We start from the raw sequence: 22505 nt of genomic DNA, 5'->3' as shown, positions 1-22505 counted from the left end.
GTGCATGTATTATGGTGGGTTGCATATATATGACATATAAAACAAAAGTCTTATTTTGTTTTTGCATTTTTCTTTAAGGTTTGCCTAAGATATTGTTTTTCTATAGGATACTAGCACTTACCCCCCAATAAGTACTGCTTTGACAAAATGTGTGGATCATCTTGTACCTGTTATAAAGGCCCTGTGAGGGAGATTGAGATATCCAAGATGCCTGGGAAACTTTGAGAGTGAAGGACATGGTCATCTTCTTCTCTTCAGAGACTGACTTTTCTGGTGACTTGGAACAATATAGTTTAAATTCTAGTTTGAAGTAAGGAGTATTGCATTCTGATCCTGCCTATATTTCGCAGGACTAGCTTCCTAAAGTGTCAGCTGTGTGACTGGATGTGTTGTTAACACCCCCAACCTGAGCTTCTGCATCTTCCACTTCTGAGAAGAAGCAAGAAATTGGTGATGTACTATGAGCAAAGCACTTACCCTTAAGAGTCACTTTTGCACAATTGGTGTTTATAAAGTGTAACTGGGTTCCTGTGCTTGTTTCTGGCATGGATTAATAATTCACTTCTGACATTTAATACATACCAGGCATCACATTTTTGGCACAGTATTTTATTACTGTTATTTTTTCCATTCAGTTTTATGAAGTGTAGGTATTAGTGAACCCACAGAGTAGTGGAATTACAGAGCATGAGGCCTGGAAAGGACTTTGGAGATCAACTAGAATTGAGCTCTTTCCTTTTACACATGGAAAAATGGAGGAAAATAAAGGTGAAGAGATTTGCTCAGCACCACACAATGGATCATTAATAGAAACAAAAACAGAATGATCATTTATATTCTGAGGGTACTTTCTGTGGGCTATGTAGCTTTAGAGATTATGAGCTAAATCTCATTCTAGATGCTTAACCTGTGCAACTGCCTGAGTCCGCCCTTGTGTGACAGAGAAAGAATGAACTGGAGTATGTCTTATTTCACAGTCATGTGGGCCTCAGCACCATCCTTCCCCCAGCTACCCCCTCCCCCCAACTCCTAAGCTGAACTCCTCATTACCACAACACTAAACATCTTGTTATATGGCATAGCAATTTTGTCTGAAAACCACTGGCAGAAGGAAACAATGCTCATCCCCTATACATTTAACACAGGGACCAAAAGACCAACATCTTTTCTCTGAGTATTGCTTAGAACAGGATTTGGGGGCTGGAAGCTCTCTATATACAAAGAATAGAAGCAGTCAGGCCTAAAGGAAATCAAGAGCCTTGTTCTACTGGACAAAATCAAATGGGCCTTTAACTTCCTATGCCTTGCCTGATAGATCAGACCTAAGAAAGATCTACTTAAGGAGATGGAGAGATGGTTCAGTAGTTAAGAGTACTTGCTGCTCTTCCAAAGGACCTGGGTTTGGTTCCCAGCCCACACATGGCAGCTAACGAACTGCCTGCATGCATGTGGTATACGTACATACACTCAAGCGCACACGTATATATAAACCAAACTAAAGAAATAAATCTTTCTTTTAAAAAGGAGAGTCACTTAAACTGAACGAAATCCCCAGAAAAGACTTTTCAAGGTGTTTAAGATTTGCTACAAAAAAGTCCTAGGGAATCCCAGCACTTGGGAGGCTGAGGCAGGCGGATCTCTGTGAGTTCTCAAGGCCAGCCTGGTCTACATAGTGAGTTTTAGGACAGTTGGGGCTATAGGAAGACCCTGTCTCAAAAAAAAAGTCCTAGAGAAAAGCAGGAGGCCAGAAAGAAAAGGCAAAGTTGAAAATAAGAAAGCCAGACCCTATAAAAAAAAGTTTCAAATTGTTAGTAGTGGAGACTGATTGCAGGACAAGTCCAGAAATTTTATTCAGTTAATTATCTAAATATTTACTGGGCACTTACTGTTGTTAGGGAAATATGTTCATAGCCGGGAGCTATAATGTACACAGAAATGTTCCTAAGGCAAGAGATTTCCCCTCTGGAGCTTGGAGTCATTGCACAGCTACAGCTATAAAGCATCTTTTGAGTTTCTTTTTAAATTAAGTTTTTATTATTTTGTGTATGTGTACATGTGCATGCATGTTCATGCGGGTACAGGAGCACAAATTTGCGTGTGCATATGAAGGCTAGAGGATGATCTCAGGTGTCACTCCTCAGGAGCCCTCCACCTTGTTTGTGGAGACAGGGTCTCTCACAGGCCAGGTTAATGGCCTGTTGCCAAGTAGGCTAGGAGGCCTGACCTGTGAGCCCCAGAATTCTGCCTGTCTCCACTTCCCCAGAGCTGAGATGACAAACGCATACCACAACTTACAGCTTTTCCTGTGGGTGCTGGAGACTGAGCTCAGACTCTCATATTTGCAAGGTAATCTCCTCATCTTCTTTAGTGGAGTTTTAATGAATGATCAGAGGATATAACGAGGGAACAAGAGAGGAAAGCAAACATCTCTTAGGATTGGCAGAATGGGTGATCCTGACCGCTAAGCTGACATGAGAACAGTAAGCCCCACCACAAAGAATCCAACCAAAGACAAGCTTCTGGCAGGAGATTTCCCCTCCCACCCTCATCTGTGCATGCATGATATGTACTCTTTGGGATTCCTTGAGCCCCAGTCTTCCCTTGACCTGAGAACCCTGAAATTCACTGGCAGGACTGAATTGAATGGTCTTTTCTGTAGGCTGCACGTTGGTTCTCAGCTCTGTTAGACTTGGCCTTTTGGACTAGACATAGTCAACTTTGGCAACATTTTGATGGACAGACTAGATACCCATTTGATGCTTTTGAAGCTCACAGAGGGGAGGTCAGGATTATAGGAAGGGAAGAAATTATTTTCTTTTTTCTTTCCTTTTGTTTTGTTTTGTTTTGCTTTTGAGACAGGGTCTCCCTGTAGCTGACCTGAAACTCACTATGTAGAACAGGCTGGCCTCTACTTCCAGAGTGCTGAGACTAAAGGCAAGCATCACCATATCCTCACCCCCCCAAAAAAAAGATGAATTTCAAAGCCAAAGGCAAATATCAATTGCCTGGAACAAGTCTTTTCTCCCCAGCATCTAAAGTTGTATAGTGATGAATGCTTGAAAGGAGGGTTCTCTGTCTATACTCATAAAGAAAGGAACTGAGGATAGGTGCCGCCTAGTTCAAGGCTGTTTTGTGGGTCCTTCTGGAGGCCTTGCAGAATTGCTCAAGATTAAGAAATGCATGAAATTGAAACAGATGGAGAATCTTTAATGAGTTTCTGCCCCTCCACTAAAAGCTTGAATCACCTCCTACAGACTGAGTCAGATATGCTCAGAGGGCTTCACCTCCTGTCTTCCTGAATGACTTCTCAGCCAGGGGTACCCAGAGAAAATGCTCTTGTTCCCCGAGTGATGTTCACCTGCTGTGGTAAACAGGAGCCAGGTCACCTGGTTTGCTCTAGAGCTGGGAAGAAGAGCTACCACTGGCTAAGTTCTATGTGCCTCTGATGTGAATAACCTAACTCCCAGCAACCTTCTTTCTTGGTTTCCCTTCCTTCCCCGTCAACTCTAACTGGTACAATGAAGACCCTGGAAGCAGGAGTCCTTAGCAAAGGACAAATATCTTACTTCTATCTGGTTTATTTCGGAGTTTTGTCCCATAACAAGCTGTAGCCTTAAATGATGAAGAAATATCAATCAGCAATGGCCACCTTCATCCAAGTGAGAAATAATAAAGTGATCATGAACAAAGATTCAAATCATCATTAATCAGCTCATCTCACCAACATCCCATCACAATGAAAGGACTAGAATTCCTACACAAGGACTAGAATGAGTGAGTTACTCAGAGGATGAATGGGAAGAAGTTTCCATTACATAATCTTTCTCCTTCATTTTTACAATTCCAGTCTTCTTGTCTAATAGCCTGTTTTCAAAAGGAAGGTAAAGAATTAGAGATATGGCTCAATGATTAAGAGCACTTGCTGCTCTTGCAGCGGACTCAAGTTTGGTTCCCAGCACCCACGTCAGGCAGCTTACAACCACCTGTAACTCCAGCTCCAGAGGATCCAACAACTTCTAAACTCCATGGGAATCTGTACTCACACATGGACACACACACACACACAAAACCAAAAAGTAAAAATAAATCTTAAAAAAATAAATAAAATGGAAGACAAAACCAGCTCTGTGGGTGTTACAACCTGTACTGGCTAGCTTTAATGTCAACTTGACAAACCTGGGTTGAGGGAGCCTTAACTGAGGAATTTCCTCCATAGGACTGGCCTGTGGCTGTGTCTGTGGGGCATCTTCTTGATTGTTGAGTGATGTGGGAGGGCCTAGCCCACTGTGGGTGGTGCCACCCCTGGGCAGGTGGGCATCCCTGAGCAGGTGTGTTGCATAATAAAGCAGGCTAAGCAAAGGCCAGGGGAGCAAGCTAATACATAGCGTTCCTCCATGGCCTGTGCTCTAGCTCCTGCCTCCAGGTTCCTGTCCTAAGTTCCTACCTTGGGCTCCTTGATGAACTGTGACCTGGGAGATATAAGCCAAATAAACCCTTTGCTCCCAAAGTTGGTATTGGTCAAAGTATTTTGTCACAGCAATGAAGAAAAAAACTAGAACACAACCCCACCCACAACCAGTCCCTTAAATAGAGATATGTGTGTTTGTGTATGTGTATGTGTACACATTCGTGTGTATGAGTGCACTTGTGTGCATAGGTGTATGTGAATATGTGTATGTGTATATGCCAGAGATCAACCTTAGGTGTAGTCCTCAGTCACTCTCCACTCAGTGTTTGAGGCAGAGTCTCTCACTTTTACCTGATTAGACTTGGCTGCCTGGTCACGAAACCCCAGGGATCCACTTATTTCCACCTCCCCAGCACTCATATTATAAGCATACCCATCACACTGGGCTTCTTTTCATGGGTTCTGGGGATCAAGATTAGGTCCTCGTGCTGAGGACCTAACCAAACTATCTCTGTAGTCCCCCAAGATAGAATTTCTGAAAACAATCAGAGTACTAGATTTCTAGTGTCTTGACCTCCTGCTACTCTAAGAGACTGAGTGTATGAACACTGGAGCCAGACCACCTGGGTTTGAATCACTGCACAATTATGTGTCCTTGGCCAAGTTACTTAAATTCTGTACTTTAGTCATCTCCTATGCAAAATGGCGATGGTAAAAGCACTGCTTTCATGAGCTATATCTTAAACACCTAAGTATATAGAAGGAATGAAAAGAAACTGGCACACATCAGCTCCTTTGGTTATGATTATTAAAGTGGTGATGGTATCTCAGAAATTACTAAAAAGCATGTGCAAAGGTATAAATACTCTCAAAATGCATGGACTGTCCAAAATTATTGCTCATATGCCAACCTCTTCCTCCATGAAGTTTTGCAAATCACCTCCTTGGTGACTCAGGCCCTCCCCACCCACCTAGGATCTGTCTGCCCACACTTGCGCAAAGGAGGGACACTTGCCTCAGGAGGGCACACCTAGGCAGTTGGTGCACCCCAAACTTGGGGAGATCTGGGCTCTGTGAGTGTCTGTCTCCCACAACACTATCCCCTCATCCTGTGTTTGACTCCCTGTCTCTCAGTGTCAGTGGGAAGGTGATCCACCAAAAGACAGAACTTGCCCCAATTGTGAGCAGCTTTGCACTGGGTGAACTCTGTACAGAGGGGGCTGGTGGAGCTGCCTGTTGGCTGCCATGGATCCTGCGGATTTGCCACTTTGGGAGCTATAGTAGTAATAGGTCAGATGGCAGTCCATACCATAGTTTTCTGGGAAGCTCTTTCTGCATCTTTCCCAGCTGTTGTAACTTGCTTTTAGAAGCAGGTTGAAGGTATATAGAACTCTTACCAAGGACTCTATCTTAAGATAGAGCAGCTCACAACGTACTAGACTTCCAAGTCAACCACATTTCATTTTAAGGTTTAAGAATGGGGTTGGTATCATCATCATCTTACCTGGTTCCCCATTCCCTTCTCAGCCCAGCCTCCCACTGACCCACTCCTTAGATGGGCGTTATGCCAGCAGCCACCCAAACAACAGACAGATAAATTCTCTACTTGGGAACCATGCATATGAGTCCTGTGATGGGCAGTTGGCTAGCCAAGCCTTTACCCCACCCTGCCTAGATCAACAAAGCCATCACCATACTGTCATATACACATAAACATATTTGTGTGTTCAGTATGTAAGCCAGCATGCCTCTATACATGAAAATAGTTATTTCTCCATTTTAGATGTTTATTTCAGTTCAACAGTTTCTGGTCCTAATTTGGACCAGCACTGAGGTCTGGAACCACAAAAAAATGAGTGAGATACAATTCCTGACATCATGGAGCTTCACGGGGCTGCAGAAGGCAGATAAGAAAAGCAGTTTTTTCCATTTCTCTAGCTAATAGTGCTAGCTTCCCAAACCCTTGTTGACCAGTTTGGAACTAGTATACTTCACTGCCCTGTAACCCCCTCCTCTAGTACTGGAGTTCAAAATCAGGATTTCATTCATTCTAAGCCAATGCTCTATCACTGAGCTCCACCCCTAGTCCCAGGAGTACGCTTTTTAAGAAAAATTTCAGTCCACAAAGTGAAAAATGGGACTCAAATTTAAGGTCTCTCTTGGAAACACTTGTGTCCTCAGTCAAACAGAGACACAAAGGAAACTGAGTCATCAGCTTCTGGCTGTCCAAACCCTGAGAATTTCTCTCTGAGGAAGAGAAGATCCCCTTTGAAAAGTCCAAGGGACTGGCAGCATCGGCCACCTGCTTCACTCATTCTTTCTCAAGAATCACTTCCTTCTAGTGCTCTGGGTAGAGTCTCTAAAATGGAGGTACTGAGGAAGCATGACTGCAGTTGATCTCTTGTCCACAGCCCCATGTCAGGCTGTGAGGGAAGTCAACCCACCTCCCACCACCTCCATTCATCAGTAAAGTCTAGTCCTGAAGCCTCACACCAAAGGCTGATTTGGAATCTCATTTGCATGGCCATGTGTCACCTAGAGCTCTTCAGTGGGTTTTGGTTCAAGTGCCTTGACTTCTATAGAAAGCCATGGAAGTCCACTGATGAGGATTTTAAGACTTTCCCTCAAATGGGTCTCATATAACTATCCAAAGAGCATGTGACAAGAGGCTCTGTGGGTCACTGCACCTAAATGCCTGTAAGGGCAGCGTGAGAACGTTTGCAAGGCCTTTCTTAATTTGCAGGCAGAGGGCATTGCCCTGACTTGTCTCTTAGACAGGGAACAGCCTCTCCCTTTTTGCCAAGCCTACACATGAGAACACGTCTAGAAGGGCAGCTGGACTCTGATAAGGGAACTGACTTATTTTAGCAGCAAATAACTAGGTTGGTATTTCGGACAGCTGTGACTGAGCCAAGGGAAAGACAGCACAGGGGAGGGCAGGGCAGGGCAACCAAGATGCCACAGTCTGCAGAGGGTGGAGAGAGAAGTAATTCACAATGAGCTCTGCTGGCCACAGGGGACAGGATGGGTGGGAGACCACACACTAGTTCCAAGTCCTCCAAATGGGGAGTATTGAGTGGAAGGAACACAGGCTGGGTAATGTCAAACAATGGGTCACTCCATCTCTATCACTGTGTCCTTGAGCGAGTCCCATCAACTCTTGGAGCCTCCATTTTTTTTAAATCAAACAAAGGTGTTAGGAAAGTTCTAATATGAAACACCATTGCAAGACTACGTAAAAGAACCTATGCTAAGCCCCCACTGCATCCAAGCAGTGAGTGGTGCATCTTGGGTACTTGAGATGCTGCTCGGTCATAGCAGGTATAGCCTACTAGGATTTTACGATTGAGGTAATCCTAACTCTCCAGAGAGGGTATCCCCAAGGCGAGATGATCTTTTTCCAGCATCAGTTTTCTTTTACAGTAAGACATAGTGATAATTATTCTATTAAACTCAAAATGGGTATATTAGGTAGTAAAACACAAAGTTGTGATGTGTGTGAGATAGTACTGAAGTACATTATTTGGCACCTCCAATTACACACATCCTCCTTCTTACCACCAAGGAGGAGAGGGTAGGGCTCCAATATTACTCAAAGACTGGAGTGTTTCAGAGCTATCTATAGGAAAATCTCCCTACCCTCACCCTAACAGAGGTCACCAATCCCTGTCTTCCATGGTCTTCTTCCTCTTGGGAAAAAAGAAGGGTTTTTCCTAAATAATTTTAGAGGTCCCATGTCTGAGCCGATGACAGTGAATCAGGAAATATTTCTTGAATGAATGGAAGAAGATCTGTCATAGACTAGGAATTTCATGTGGTCCACTGTACCTCCCACGTGGAGGGGAAGTTGGAAGAAAATGGAAACTTTTCCCCCAGCTGCCAGAGTCTTCAATACGTCAACTTGTCACCATGCTTTTGAAGGAAGTAGATTCCCATGTGGACAGGGGAGTAACTGAATTTATCAAAGCTAACTTCAGCAGAAATGGAGCTTGTTTCATTATTTCTTCACATGGGAAAATACTGCCACCACTCTAACTACCAGCAGGAAATGGCATCCAAAGTGCTCAGAGGGAGCAGAAAGGTGCATGCTACCCCCAAGCCCCAGGGTTTTTCAGACACACCCTTTTTTCTCAACACTAGGGGTATAATTCCCTAACCTTGGTCACAGAGGAAAGATATGTGTGTGGAGATTCATCCTCTCTGTCTTCTTCCTAGGGCCACTTTCCTCCTACAGCACGTGATACCTCAAGTTGCTTAACCACCTTGGGCGACTTTTCTTCTTTTTGACTTCTGATACCAAACTAGACAGTCTGTCCTCCACCTCCATCCCCCAAACTTTACTCATCTCCAAAGTTTCCTCATGATCTTCAAGAGCGTGTCAATCCCAGAATGAGGTAGCCATGGTTCCTCTGTCATCTCCCTCCCTTTTATACTTCCCGTCTGCCCACCCATCCCTACATCCTCTACTAAGTCTTGTCTCATTCCAAGTCTTGGTTCCTTCCCAGGGCCCAGGCAGTCCTTGCTACTGACCCTTCACACTGCTTCTCCTGACGCTTCCTCACAATGGGAACCTAAGGCAGAAGGGAGCTTGCTGCTTTCTAGGACCTGACTCCCAAAGGTCAGAATGGCATTGAGTATTTTGGAGGCAGGCTTTTTAGAAGAACAAAGGAGATCGGCTAGGAAAATACAGGAGTGTAGTTCCTCAGGGACACAGCAGAAGGCATGAGGAACACACCAGCTTACTTCCTCTCTTCTAAGGCCAGGTCCCAGGCCCTCTATGCTCCATCCCTCTTCTCTCCCATCCTGAATGTTTCTGCCTTTCAAGAGCCCCTTGGAGCTCCAGTTCCCTTTGGAAGCCTCCACTGTGGCCACTGATGGTCAGAACTTCCCTTTCCTGGAAATCCTTTGTGACTTTGTCCATTTCATGCTTTCAGATACTCCATGAAAGTCTTGGCTCTGTAACTCAAAGAACCTGGGTTCATATACAGCACCAGCTCTGCCTGTATGAATACTGGCAAGTCACTTAACTATTGTGAGCCTGTTTCCCTCCTGTAAAATGAGCCTAATAGTAGAACACCTCTCACCATGCCATTAGAAGGATAAAATGAGGTAGCACAGGTAAAACTTCCAGCCCAGAACCCCTGATACAATAAAGGGTACAGTAGATGGACACTAGTGCTGTCATTCCTATTGTGATTATTTGTCTTCTGCACCGAGTCAAAATTCTAGATACTTACCTCACCGATATATCTAAAGTACCCTTGCAGAGTGGAATTCACTGTAGGCTAAGCTGACTTAATGACCTAGCTGGCACTTCTTAAAAGAAAATCTAATTTTGCCAGTGATAAGCAAATCAGGCATGGAATTATCTTGTTCATATATAGACAAAGGAAGGGAAGCTTGGAGTTGAGCCATGATAAATACCTCAGCCCAGCCCCTCCCCTCCACAGCCACGGAAAACCACCAACCCTATTTAAATGGGATATTAGGGTCTCAGCTCCAGAGTTACCATGTTACCGTAACCCTGGTACAGGTCTCCTCCTGCTCTGAGACTGTCCCCAGGCTGGAGGAATCTGAAGGCTAGAAGCTCTAGGCAGCTGGTCCAGGCAGGCTTCTCCTAGCTGCCCTCCTTGCCCCAAGCTAGAACCTCTGGGGTACCCAGAGCCTCATGCAGAACAGATTCAAGCTCCCACAAGGTAAAGTGGTCAGTAACTAGAGCGGAGTATTTAAAAAAGCTCGAGGGTCTGGAGAGATGGCTCAGCGGTTAAACAGAACACTGACTGTTCTTGCAGAAGACCCAGGTTTGAATCCTAGCACCCACATGGCAGCTAACAACTGTCTCTAACTCCAGTTCCAGGGACTCGGACAGCCTCTTCTGTCCTCTGCGGGCATTGCACAACAGGGGTGCACTTACCTACATGCAGGCAATACACACACATAAAATAAAAATAACAAAAAATATTTAAAATAATAATAAGAAGAAGGCTCGAAACCAGGCTAAGTGGGGGCTCTCCCTTGCCAGCTTTCCAGGGCTCCATTCTGAAAAAGTTCGTTTCTAACGTCTCTGGCTTGCAACTCTTTGGCCACCTTGCGGATTGCTTCACAGGTCCAGGCGTGAGCCCTTGCCCCAGTGCCTGTCCTGCCTTGCCTCCTGCCTGGCTCTTCCTTAGCAGCCACAGTCAATGGGGCTTGGAGAGCCTTGGGCAGTGAAGTCTGTTAGTCCGGACACTCAGCTGTGAGCATCCAGGAGTACAGTTACTTTGTGCCATGTGCTCCAGCTAGCTCCAGCGACCTCGCCCCAAAACTGTGCGCGGGCAACCTGCCCAGCAAACTTTCTTCTCCCTTTCTCTTTTCCTTTCAACAAAACGGCGCTCGCTCGCTTCCCAAGAACAAACTAACAATGTAGCGCAAAACTCCCAGCCCTGCTTTCCCAAGACCATTCCAAATGGCTCGCACCCACTTGACTGCAGTCCCTTCCCCCGGCCGCCGCTGCCTCAGCCCGGAGGGGCATCCTCCGCGGAGCCCCACTGCTCAGGCACTTCAGGTTCCCACTTCGGCTGCCCAGGCTTCGTGGGACACTCACCAATCTGCTGCTGCGCCAGGCTCAGCTGCAAGAGGCAGAGTCCCCAAGCTGCATGCCACCAAAATTTGCCCATGGTGCAGGATCAAACCAAAGGGTGGTGCTGGAGGGTCGCGGGGCGAAGAGGGTGGACCGAACCTGTCGCAGGCTGGGGACCGCTGGGCAATGAGGCCGTCTCGGAAGTTGGCTGAGGTTTTTATTCCAGGCTTTGTAACAGTGACCTAAGAGGGAGGGAGCACTTGAAGGACACACCCAAAGCAAGGGGGCTGTGACTAAGCAGCTAGTAGAGGTTTAAAGACATACCAGCCGGCTTTCCCTGCTGCCCCTGAGCCCCCGCCCGGCTCTCCCAGGCAGCTGAGAATTGCTATAGCAGGTTGGGCGCCCCATGTCCCTGGGTGCTTGCGTCCCCCAAAGCCACCTGCCTAGAGCACCCCCCCCCCCCCCCCCCCCCCCCCCCCCCCCCCCATCTTTTTTTCTCTCCCCGCCCCCCCCTCCCCCCGCCCCCCGCGCACCGCCCCCCCCCACACTGTCTCAACTTACCCCCCCCCCCCCCCCCCCCCCCCCCCACAGCTTGCAGATTTTCTTCTCTCGCCGCCAGCCCTTCCTCCTACCCGCCCGGGGAGAGCTGCCTCAGACAAGGATGACTGAGTCTTATGACCTCACCCCTCTGAGTTCAGTCTCCCTCCTCTCCTTTCCCGCTAAATTTCTCAGAATCTGGCTGGGGACTGAGTGTCTGAGTTTCCCAGGCAACTGGACATATCCTGGGGAGGAGCTGGGACAGTAGGGAGATCCTGCCTATGGTGCTTCCCAAGGTGGTACACTTCCCTGGTCAGGGTGAGGATTGAGAGGTGGGGAGCTTGTGGGAGTGCCCATTCTTTCCATCTGAGAGAAGTCCTGTGGTTCAGAGGATCCCTGTTTCTTATCAGGATTGCTCATGGAAAGCTAGACACTACCAGCCATGAGGCTCATAGCTGGCTCCACTGATTCATGCTGTCAGTCTCCCACCTCTAAACTTCCACTCATACACCAACACACACCAACACACTCATTCATGTTTCCAAGTGTCCTTCCGTCTACCAATCCTTCTTTACATCCTTCCTTGGCTCACACATCTATCCATTCTCCATCCATGTCCATCCATCTTCCCATTCAGCCACATCCTCATCCACCGATCTACCCACCTGCCAATTCTTGCAGTCACCCACCTATACAACTTCTCATCCACCATTCCATATATCCTCTTCACACCTCTCCATAAGCTCACATCCCTCCATCATACTCCCCACCCATCAGTCACTCTCAAGTGGAGGTGTGCACTCGTTCCCTTCCCCCAGCAACACTATCCATCCTCTCAGACATTCACACACTCATTTCTCACTTGCTTGCCTTTATATGCCCTCCTTTGCACACTTCAATACATTTCCCTTTATCTACCTTACACAATAACTCTCAAAGAAGGTTGTGTATTATATTTTTCAAGGGAAGATTTTCAAGTTTGAAAATATGAAAAATTGTATTTTAAATCACAATTTCATACCTTCTTATACTATGGGTTACTACTCGTTGATTTTAGTGTGATCCAAAAGTAAATCTGAGTGAATTTCTTGCCAAATGAGATACACAGAAAATATGTCTGTGGCAGTGCCCCGAAGAAACCATGCCAGAATTTCTGCGGGAAGGCGAGATTTACAGTTTCTCTCAATAAGTTCCAAAAACTGAGAGAAATGCATCCAGCCACCTGCCCATCCATTTATTCAAAAAACATGTAATGAGTGCCCAGTGGTATCAAGATAAACAAGACCTGCCCTTATCTTGAAGCATTCACACTCAGGTAGGCAATCAGACTCACAAGCTAGCTATTACCTACAAAATGAAATACACTGCAAAATACAAACAGACCTCTGTATCTATACATTAAAAACATTCAGAAGAATTGCATCTTACTGAACATCTGCAAGTTTTTTTCCCTTTCATTATTCTGGAAACAACTTTGTATTGTATACATATATTCTACATAGCATATATACATATGCATATATAATACATAGCACTTCCATTGTGTTGGGTACTATACGTTATCTAGAGATGATTGGAAGAATATGGAATGATAGGTGTAGCTTGTATGCGAAGACTGTGACATTTATATAAAAGAGCTCATCATCTGAGGGTTTAGTATACTTAGTGGTGGTTGGAAGTAATCTTCTGCTGATGATAAAGAATAACAATTTGTGCTTTTAGGATGTCACCAGCTCTACAGTCTGGAGAAAGGAGTCACATTCTTTCCTAAGAAATACCAGGGAGACTTTCCAGGACAGGTGATGCTTGAGGAAGGTGTGGTAAGAGGAGGAATTCTTCAGAAACTGCAGGGACAGGTCATCCACAGGGAATTCCTGTGGTGAAGAGCAGCACTGAGGATTCAGGAAGAGAACACCTACATCTTAATGCTCCTCTGCCTTCTTACTACTTATCTGCCATCAGAAGGGCAATGAGTCTTTATGTGCTTCCATTTCCCCAAGTATAAAATGGTATCCACTTCACAGAATTGGTGAGGATGAAATGATCTTGAAAGTCCTATGTACGTCTGTAACAGTCACTATATATGTGGGGTGGCTTTAACATCAAATTAGACAAAGAAATTGAGTGGGAGACAGCAAGATGTAAGACCAGAGAAATCTGCAGAGGTCAGGCAGTCAACTGCCAGGGACTTTGAACTTGATCCTGTAGAAAATCAAGAGATAATGTAAGTTTTTTGAAATTTTTTTATGTTAAAGTACACCTAGCATGGAATTTACCACTTTGTCCCTTTGAATGTGCATTAATATAGTGCCACATTCAATAAATTCACAATTGTGCCCTCTTCATCACTGTTATGTAGGTTTTGCACTTAAGGAGAGCCTCTCTTACCTTCTTACATTTTTAGAGAGTGATGAGGCTAAAAAGTCACTGTTTGGACCCACTGTGTAACCAGTCTCTGATTGACAGGCTACGACTCAAGGGCCTGCCTGGCTCAAAAGAAGATGGTACTTTTGGTCCTCAGATGAATAGTAAGTACTTTAGAACACTGCCAGTGATTGGAGAGAGCTGGCTCCCCTGCTGTCTGTGACTCAGAGGCCACTTTTTTCAAACATCTATGGGCTCATCTCTAACCATCTTAGAAAGCAGCCCTAGTGGGGTTCATGAATAAACACTTGATGAGGAAGGGCCTTGAACATCTGTGTTCCCTCCAGAATTTCATCTAGTTTTCTTTGGAGGAAGAGAGGGAAGTAGGTAGTCACTAGGAATGATGTTTATTTTGTGCAACTTGGAGGTTCTTTTGGGAGCTCCCAGAAATAGATATAGAGGTGAGAGCGAAAGCTTCACAGTGAGCTGTCCCCTCCCCATCCCCATCCTACCACAAAAGTTCCCCGTGTATCAGTTTGAGATATTAGAATACTTCTAGAGATTTCATTTTGACAAAGAATTTTACTCTTACAAATACAGAAAAAGAACACTACATAATCTCAAAACCTGATCCACGTTGCTATTAGTCCAGTAAAAAATACTGCCAAAAGTTGTGTGGTAAAAGCATGCGAGGGAGCAACTAAAAATGTTTTGTAAGCTGTAGAGAGACATGCAAATTCTGGAAATTATTATTAGGATTCTTCTCAGGGGAAGAGTTTGCCTGCCTCTTCCCGATAGTTTAGCAGAGGGCTGAGGCAACTTGCCCCCATGCCACAAATGATTCATTTTCAATAATAGACCCAGTGACTTACTAAGTCAGGCCTGTCTTGGGAATTCTTGGATTATCTCAGAGTCCCTTTCCAAACAAACACTCCACACATAACATAGGCCACAAAGCCTTGCCCATTCTTTCCTTCGCACCTCTGTAAAGGCTAAAATCCTTAAAATGATTAACTTTGAGTATTCAGTATCTGTTGTGCATTCCATCAGTCACCTTTGTGAGCTGAACGATGGACGTAGGACCCTGAAAGGAGAGTTTGAATTGGTGGGGTTTTACGTGAGAGCATAGGATTTGAAAGAAGCCAGGATGAAGTCAGCAGCCTTGGACTACAAAAGCAGGAGTCTGAGCATGGCTTTCATCTTATCTGGAGCTCAGTGGCTTAACCTCTGGGAGTTTCGGGTATAAAATCAGAGTAATAAAACCATTCTCATAGTTTAGGAGTAGTAAGAAAAGACAACACCAGTATCCTCCACTGGAGTGCCTGATTGGTGGAGAGCTCAATGACCCCCACCCTCTAAGCTGCCTGAGTACAGGGACATGGCTGACTGTGTTGGGCACCAGCCTGTCAGTCACAAAGGTATGTCACAAAGGTATGTCAGTCACAAAGGCTGATCAGCATATCTATCATGCTCCATAAATAAGCATTGTATCAACACAAGTGATTGTTGTTCTTTTTCTTCCCATCAGAGCTTATGGGGTGCTTCAGGAATCACATGTATTAATAAGTAGAAGCACTTAAGGCAACTTGACAATTACTGAATCCATGCAAACTGCAGTGCTCTCTATAGGATGACTGGTTTAGCAGCCTGCAGTGCAACCAAACCATCGTTCATTTGGGCAGATAAAGGGTTCCTGTTGAAATAGTGGGGCCTGATGGTTTCTGATGACTAATAAATATTTTTCTTCTTAAGCAAGAAAAATTCAAATCTAAAACACATATGTATGAAGAACAAGGTTTGGGGGACATGGGGCTGAATTGTGGAATTCTATGATAACTGCAGCAAGTCATGGACTCTTAAAGGAACAATATTCAATGTTTTCACAAAGCTGCTTCCCAGAAAAGGACTGATCTGTCATGATAAAGAAAGAAGTACCATTCCAGTTAAACTTGAACTCTCAATGGAATCTATTCTTAGCTCACAGACACAGGGTAAATTCTATGCATGCAAATGAGCAATAGTAAGAAACTCTCAAAAAATAATTATTAGTGAAGTCTAACAAACCATAACCAAGAACTGATCTTCACAGTAAACAAATCATCTTGAATGACTAGTCTCTAACTAACCATTGTGACCACAGAGTTGAGCCTTTCGGATTAGTAAAGCTTTTAAATGATGACAAACAAAGTAGCGGTTGTGCCAAGGAGGCCGAGGGCCATCTATTCTAGATAGATCCATGTCAGTCATAAAGTAGGATTCATGTAGAACTTTAGGGTTAATATAGTGCACAAACAGTACCCAATCCCAGGGTTGGACAGTAACAAACTCAGAAATGTGAATACTTGAGCATTACTTTGAATTAACAATGTGTGACTTTACGTAGCAAGCTAGTTGAAAGGAAGTTGAGTTAAAGAGTTTATATTTTATGCATCATTATTTATGATGTGATGTGTGGTTTTATTCCTTTTAAGTCCATGTAGTAGCTAACATTCTCATTTACTTATCTTTCCACTTTATACAAAATGTTTACTAAACATCTATTTATTGACATGATTTATGTTGGTCACAGCCATGGTTAGTAATAGATGGTGAATAATAATACCCTGAAGGTTGCCTGAAAATTGTTTATTTTCTTCATTTATTAGGCTAATTTCATTGTTAGGCAAAATTTATGCATTCATGGTTTTGACACAATTAATCATCACCATTCCACCACTACCAGTATTGCTATCACCACCATCAGCATCATCACCACTACCATTACCATCATCACCATCACCATCATCACTACTACTACCATTGCTGTCACCACCATCACCAGCATCACCACTACCATTATCATCATCACCATCATCACTGTTACCATCATCACTATCACCATCATGACCACCACCACCATTACCATCATCGTTTTCATTACCACTCCTCTAGCTTTGTTTCTGCTGCAATGATAAAATATCCTGACAGAAAGCAACTTAGGGTAGAAGGGGGATTATTTCAACTGAAAATTCCAATTACAGCTCAATTTAAAATTTCAGTCAAGGCATGAATTTCAATCAGCTGGTCACATCACATTTACCATCAAGAATAGAGAAATGAATGTATACATGCTTGCTTGCTTGTTCACGCTCAGCTTGATTTCTGCAGTCTTATACAGTCCAGAACCCCTTACCTAGGGAATGGTTCCACTCATAGTGGACTGGGTTTTTCCACATCAATTAACACAATCCCCTATAGACATTCATATAGGCCAACACATTGTAGATAATCCTTCACTGAGACTCTCTTCCCAGGTGATTCTAGGTGTCAAGTTGACAGTTAAAGCTAACCATCACAAGTACTATAAACATCGCCACCACTGCCATCATTGACAACATCACTGCCATTATCACCACAACCATCTGTTATCACCACACACACACCATTACTGTCAGCCTTATACAAGTCAGCACTTACTATATAACCCAATGCTATTAAGTTCACACAACAACCCTATTAAAAGTTAATTCTTTTATTTTTTTTTTTTTGTCTTTTTTTAAAAAAAAAAACAAAAAAAAAACCCAAAAAAAAACAGGGTCTCTCGGTAGCCCCAGCTGGCCTGGAACACACTAGGTAGCAGGCTGTCCTTGAATTCACAAAGATCTGCCTGCCTCTGCCTCTGCCTCCCAAGTTCTGGAATTAAAGGCATGCACCACCACAATGGGCCTAAAAGTTAATTCTTCACAAATTTAAAAAAAAAAAAACTGAAATTTAAGAATGTTAGTTCACTAATTGTAAGTTATATCTTCATTTTACTTAGCAAATCTTTCCTATCATTAAGAGATATAAGGGTATAAATCTTTCATTCCTTCCTAATCCTTCATCTAGCAAAAGTACTAAATCAATGGAAAATAGTATTCACTGAATTTTATTTTTATTTTTATTTTATGCATATGAGTGTTATGCTTGCATGTAAGTAAGTGCACCCGTGTCGTGCAATGCCATGGAGGACAGAGGAGGCTGTCAGATCCCCTGGAACTGGAGTTAGAGACAGTTGTTAGCTGCCATGTGGGTGCTGGGATTCAAACCTGGGTCTTTTGCAAGAACAATCAGTGTTCTTAACCGCTGAGTCATCTCTCCAGCCCCACACTGAAATTTATTCTAATCAGTGTAATTTAAGAAAGAAAATTATTTTGAAAGGTTTTGTTGGGATGGGGAGATGGAATAGGGTTAGTAAGGCAGAGGGTGGAGCATGATGATTCTGAAAGCTCCTTGAATATTAGAAAGGCTACTTTAATGGCCTAGACAGAAGCATTGACTACTCATCAGACAATTTGCAATTTTCAGAGTGCCATCCCTTTACTCCCTATAAAATCACCATGAGACAGGTATGTCCTGACTAGAAATGATCAGAATTCTCTATTCATAGTTTATTCTACTACTGTACTCCTCACGGGACACTTCTTAGATTTTTTTTTTTTTTTTTTTGCCTGACCTACAAGTTGCAGTTCCTTTCTCTGATCCCCCAAAGTAATTCTTGACTGCCATAATTTTACCATATTACCAACCACCTCCCGTACTTATAATCGAATGATTCCAGTGGTACAGCTTGATAGAAACCTAGCCAATGAGAGCTATTCATGAAAGTTGGGATTGGAGTGTGGTTGAACATGTATGATACCAATCTAAAGGCTGTGGGGTAACTATATACCTCCATCCACATGGATGGAGAAGCAGGGTAAAGAAAAATAAAACAGAGGTTTAAAGAAAAGCAAAAAGTGTTTCCTCAGTTCTGTTGCAGATTCCTTGGCTGCTGTGAGGTACCTGGGGTCTTTATAATTAATCCCCTTCATTCTGCATCTGTTAACTCGTATGAGTTTCTGTTCTTTGGAACTAGAAATACTTAATGACCATAGAAGAGCATCCGTTCACTCTACAGAATGACAATCAGAGCTCAAATGGGTGGTAGACATGACTACTGCTCATCTGGAATTCAGGATTTGACTGTATGGTTAGGTCTTTTCATTCCCTTACCTGATTTGTGACCTCACCTCCTAACCCTCCCCAACCTGTCTCATTCTACCTAAGAATGCAATTATCTCTCCTATACTGCAACAGAACCTATATGCCCCAATGATCTGCCTGCAGTTGTGTGTCAGCCCAAATAGGTGGCAGATCTGAGTTGTATCTTCCCAGGCCTTTGTCAGAGGACTGCTTTATGCCTGGACATGCCTTCACAGTCTATTTCAAAGGCAGAACCTTCCAGCTGGCAGATGGTAACCGCTTCTTCTTTTCAAAACACCTGAAGGGTAGAACTTCCGGGCTCTGCTGCACAGTCATGAGCCTCCTGCCAAGTCTTGATCAGGCTTAGCATCAACACAGAAACAGATACAGAGCGCAGAGGTGAAGCCAGGCCAAAGCTCATCTTACTGCTGGATACCATTCGCTGACCACAGAAGATTACTACTATAGCTGGTACTGCATGGGCGAGAAAGAGACTTGTTGAACTGAACTCACTGACAAAAGGATGTGGGCAGGGAGAGGAAGAAGAGAGAAGAGACGTCTTGAATGAGTGTGGTTGTGAAAGCATACAAAGGTAAGAGACAAAAGGCACAGACACACTCACTCATAATATGAAGGAAAATAAAAGCCTTCCTGTCATCAAACAGGAATGCAATAGATATAGAAATATTCACTGTAAAGGCTAAGGGAGAGTCAAAAATGAATGGGACTGCTTTCTCGCCTTAAAGGGATAATGGCCAGGATCACTGTGGGCAGATCAATGACCTTTGTCTTTTCAAGAATGTTTCATAAGAACCCCTATATCCTAGGCCCTATTCTGAATTGCAGGAACATAGCAGCACAAAGATTGGCATTTCATTATCAGTGAGGAAATGGTTCAGGATAATTTTAATAGCTAGTCAGGGAAGGTCTGTTTGAAGAGGTGACATTTGAATGAAATTTGCACAAATATTAGAGAAAAGTCTTTAAGTATACAACAAATGTAAAATCTTGATATGAGAATTCTAGTTGGCTTCAAGGCTCAGAAAAGGTAAATGTAGCTGGAGCAAGGGGGACAAGGAAGTGGATATCAGGAAATGAGATGGAAGAGGAGGGCAAAACCCAGCTCTCACCCAGCTGTGCAGGCCATGGTAAGAAGCTTGAGTTTTGTGATGATTGCAATAGAAAGACTTTAAATGGATGTCTCCTAAAAGTTTGTAGTGACTGTTTAGGTCATGGCAATAAGATAGACACCAAAGCTTTACAACACAATGGGTAAATATTCTTTGGTAGATCAATAATGTGCAGTATCTCTGCAGGACGAAGAAATGATAACATGAGGGCTGGGTAGGTAGAGCCCTTGCATAGCATGCATGGATCCTCAGCCCAATTCTCACCATAAATATTAATCTGATTGTAAGAAAGTATTACATTATATTAGTTAGGATTGTCTGGGCTATTCCTGGCTAATAACACCAATAAAATATCAGTGACTTAAGACAACAACCAAAGACGATTTTTTAGTATGCTAAGACAATTGTTGGTTACATGACCCACCTAATAATAAGTGGCCTGGGGAAGTGTAAGGCTCCCATTAGAATACGATGGACAGGAACCTAAAGGAAATAAGCAGTAGAACCATAGTGCATTAGAAAAGCACAATAGTATATCAAGACAGCTTGCAGTGCACTGAATAAAATGCAGTGCATGGGGCTTGTGAGATGTCTAAGCGACTAAGTGCATTCAGCACCAAGCCTGATAGCCTGAGTTCAAGCAACAGTACCTGCATGGTGGAAGGAGAGAACAGACTCTGCAAGTTGCCTTTGACCTCCACACACAAACAAATAATTATAAACATTTTAAAAGAGATAATATATAATAGAGGAATTCAAAGATGAGTGATGTTAACTAGTGCAAATCAGAAAGGCTCTGTAACACAAGGGTCCCTGAGTTCATCCTGCCGGATGAGTAGACTTTTGCTAGTTACCCTTTAGCTCAGCTTTCCTATGCCAAGTCTATTTCACCCTCCCCTTTTCCTGGTCCAACTCTTTCTCGTCTGTAATTCATCATTTTCAATACAGCATCAAATAATGCCAAAGAACATCTTTTATTTGTGCTGTTTACTCCTCCTTTGAGTTTAAGTTCTTCATTTACTGCCTTATTAAAAAATATAATGTAGCAATGTACCTATTAAACTTAAGCTAAGATTTGGATTATAGTGTTCTCCAAAAGTAGTAGTTTTGACTCATTCTTTTTCCAAATTTTATCATCTCTTGAGTTTTTATTTATCATTTTGTTTGGCTTAATTTTAGTGATTAATAAATTTTAATTCAACAACATATAATGACTTCAACATGTGCAAATTTTCTTTGGGGTCACCTAACATTTGTCACCATTCCTGTGTAGATGGGATGGAGAATTACAGTTGTCTCTGTACTTTTCAACACGAATTTCCAAGTTTGCAGGGATCATTTCCATTCAGTCGGTAGAAAGAGATCATGGAGGAATCCTCTGTGAAGTCTCTATGGGCTATATCTTGTGGTAGGACCATCACTTCCACTTAATATCATTGGCCAGACAATCACAAAGCCACATCTGAATGCAAGGGAAAGTGGGAAGGGTAGTGCAGTTGTGAGTCCACAGGAAGAGGAGGATGTGTGGTTAGCTGTTGTTCTTGCTACATGCCTCTCTTGGGCTGTTCCTCTGAGTCCTTTCCCCACGTCCATCTCCTAAGGTAGGATTGCTCAAGCAATGCATTGCTCTTTATATGGTTCTTCACTTATTCTGTAGGCCAGCTCTACCTACTATGCCACAAATAGTAAAGGAGGCTTCTGGCTCACCCTCAACTACTATACAGGTCTGCACTGCCCAATAAGTTCTCATCATGCTCCTTCATTCTCTTCTTGAACGGTAAGTAAGTCCAACCTAAGACATCAAGAGATGGTTTGGAGAAGAAAGAGAGTATGTTGCCATCATGGGTATGAATCCATGATGAACATGGGACCTTAGCCGCAGTTCACAGGTGAAGAAAGTCATGTAGTCTTCAACCATGAATATGTGCCTGTCTTTGACAATTCACTGAGGTCTTGTGAGACTAGAGAAGGGACAAAGAAGGGGGACAGTGAAATTAATCAGAATGTATTGATACATGTATGAAAGTGCCAAAGACAAATTTTTTAAAAATGCTTTAAGACTAATTTCCCAAAATGTTCATCTCAAAGGATGTGACTATGCTAGCATAAAGATATGCTGAATAACAGGTTTTAATGGACAAGTATGTTTGGAAATCATCAGATTACACAGGCTGACAGGTTTCTTTGCTACAGAGGTTTCCTCTATTTTCCACTCATCATTTCTTCAGTGTTTGTTGCATCCAAGCATTGTGCTAGGTATAGGATCAGTGGTGAGCAAACTCATCTCCTCCCTGGTGCTACATAATGCATTGTTAATGCATATTGTAAGTTTCCAAAGAGGACTATACATAGTATGTGGGTTTTCCCAAAATCATTTGACTACACACACCCTCTTTTTTTGATAAACATTTCAATAATTTAGTGTAAAATACAGTTTTGAAATTTCTGAAATAGAGTGTATAAGACACTATATTGGCCAAATAGTCTCAATACAGGCCAAATAGTCTCAATACATCTTTACAAG

At 43.3% G+C, this 22505-nt stretch overlaps 1 protein-coding gene across 7 annotated transcripts in view; it reads right to left on the bottom strand.

Moving 5' to 3' along the window:
* The window catches only part of Cd44 (CD44 molecule (Indian blood group)), a 91944-nt gene extending 80749 nt beyond the window's left edge, over positions 1–11195 (bottom strand). For 2 of the 7 annotated variants that reach the window (XM_008852372.3, XM_029555707.1), the window contains exon 1: positions 10992–11195. In XM_008852372.3, the coding sequence (XP_008850594.1) occupies positions 10992–11064 (73 nt within the window). In that variant the 5' untranslated portion in view covers positions 11065–11195. The remainder of the gene's footprint in view (positions 1–10991) is intronic. The other 5 variants (XM_017802999.2, XM_008852374.3, XM_029555708.1 and 2 more) reach the window with 4 other exon arrangements.
* Between the last annotated feature and the right edge of the window lie 11310 nt (positions 11196–22505).

The sequence above is a fragment of the Nannospalax galili genome, unplaced genomic scaffold (genome assembly GCF_000622305.1).
Source record: "Nannospalax galili isolate Female #2095 unplaced genomic scaffold, S.galili_v1.0 scaffold126, whole genome shotgun sequence".
Taxonomy (NCBI): Eukaryota; Metazoa; Chordata; class Mammalia; order Rodentia; family Spalacidae; genus Nannospalax; species Nannospalax galili.
Note: the sequence above shows the minus strand (reverse complement) of the source record. Positions and strands in the feature narration are given on the sequence as shown.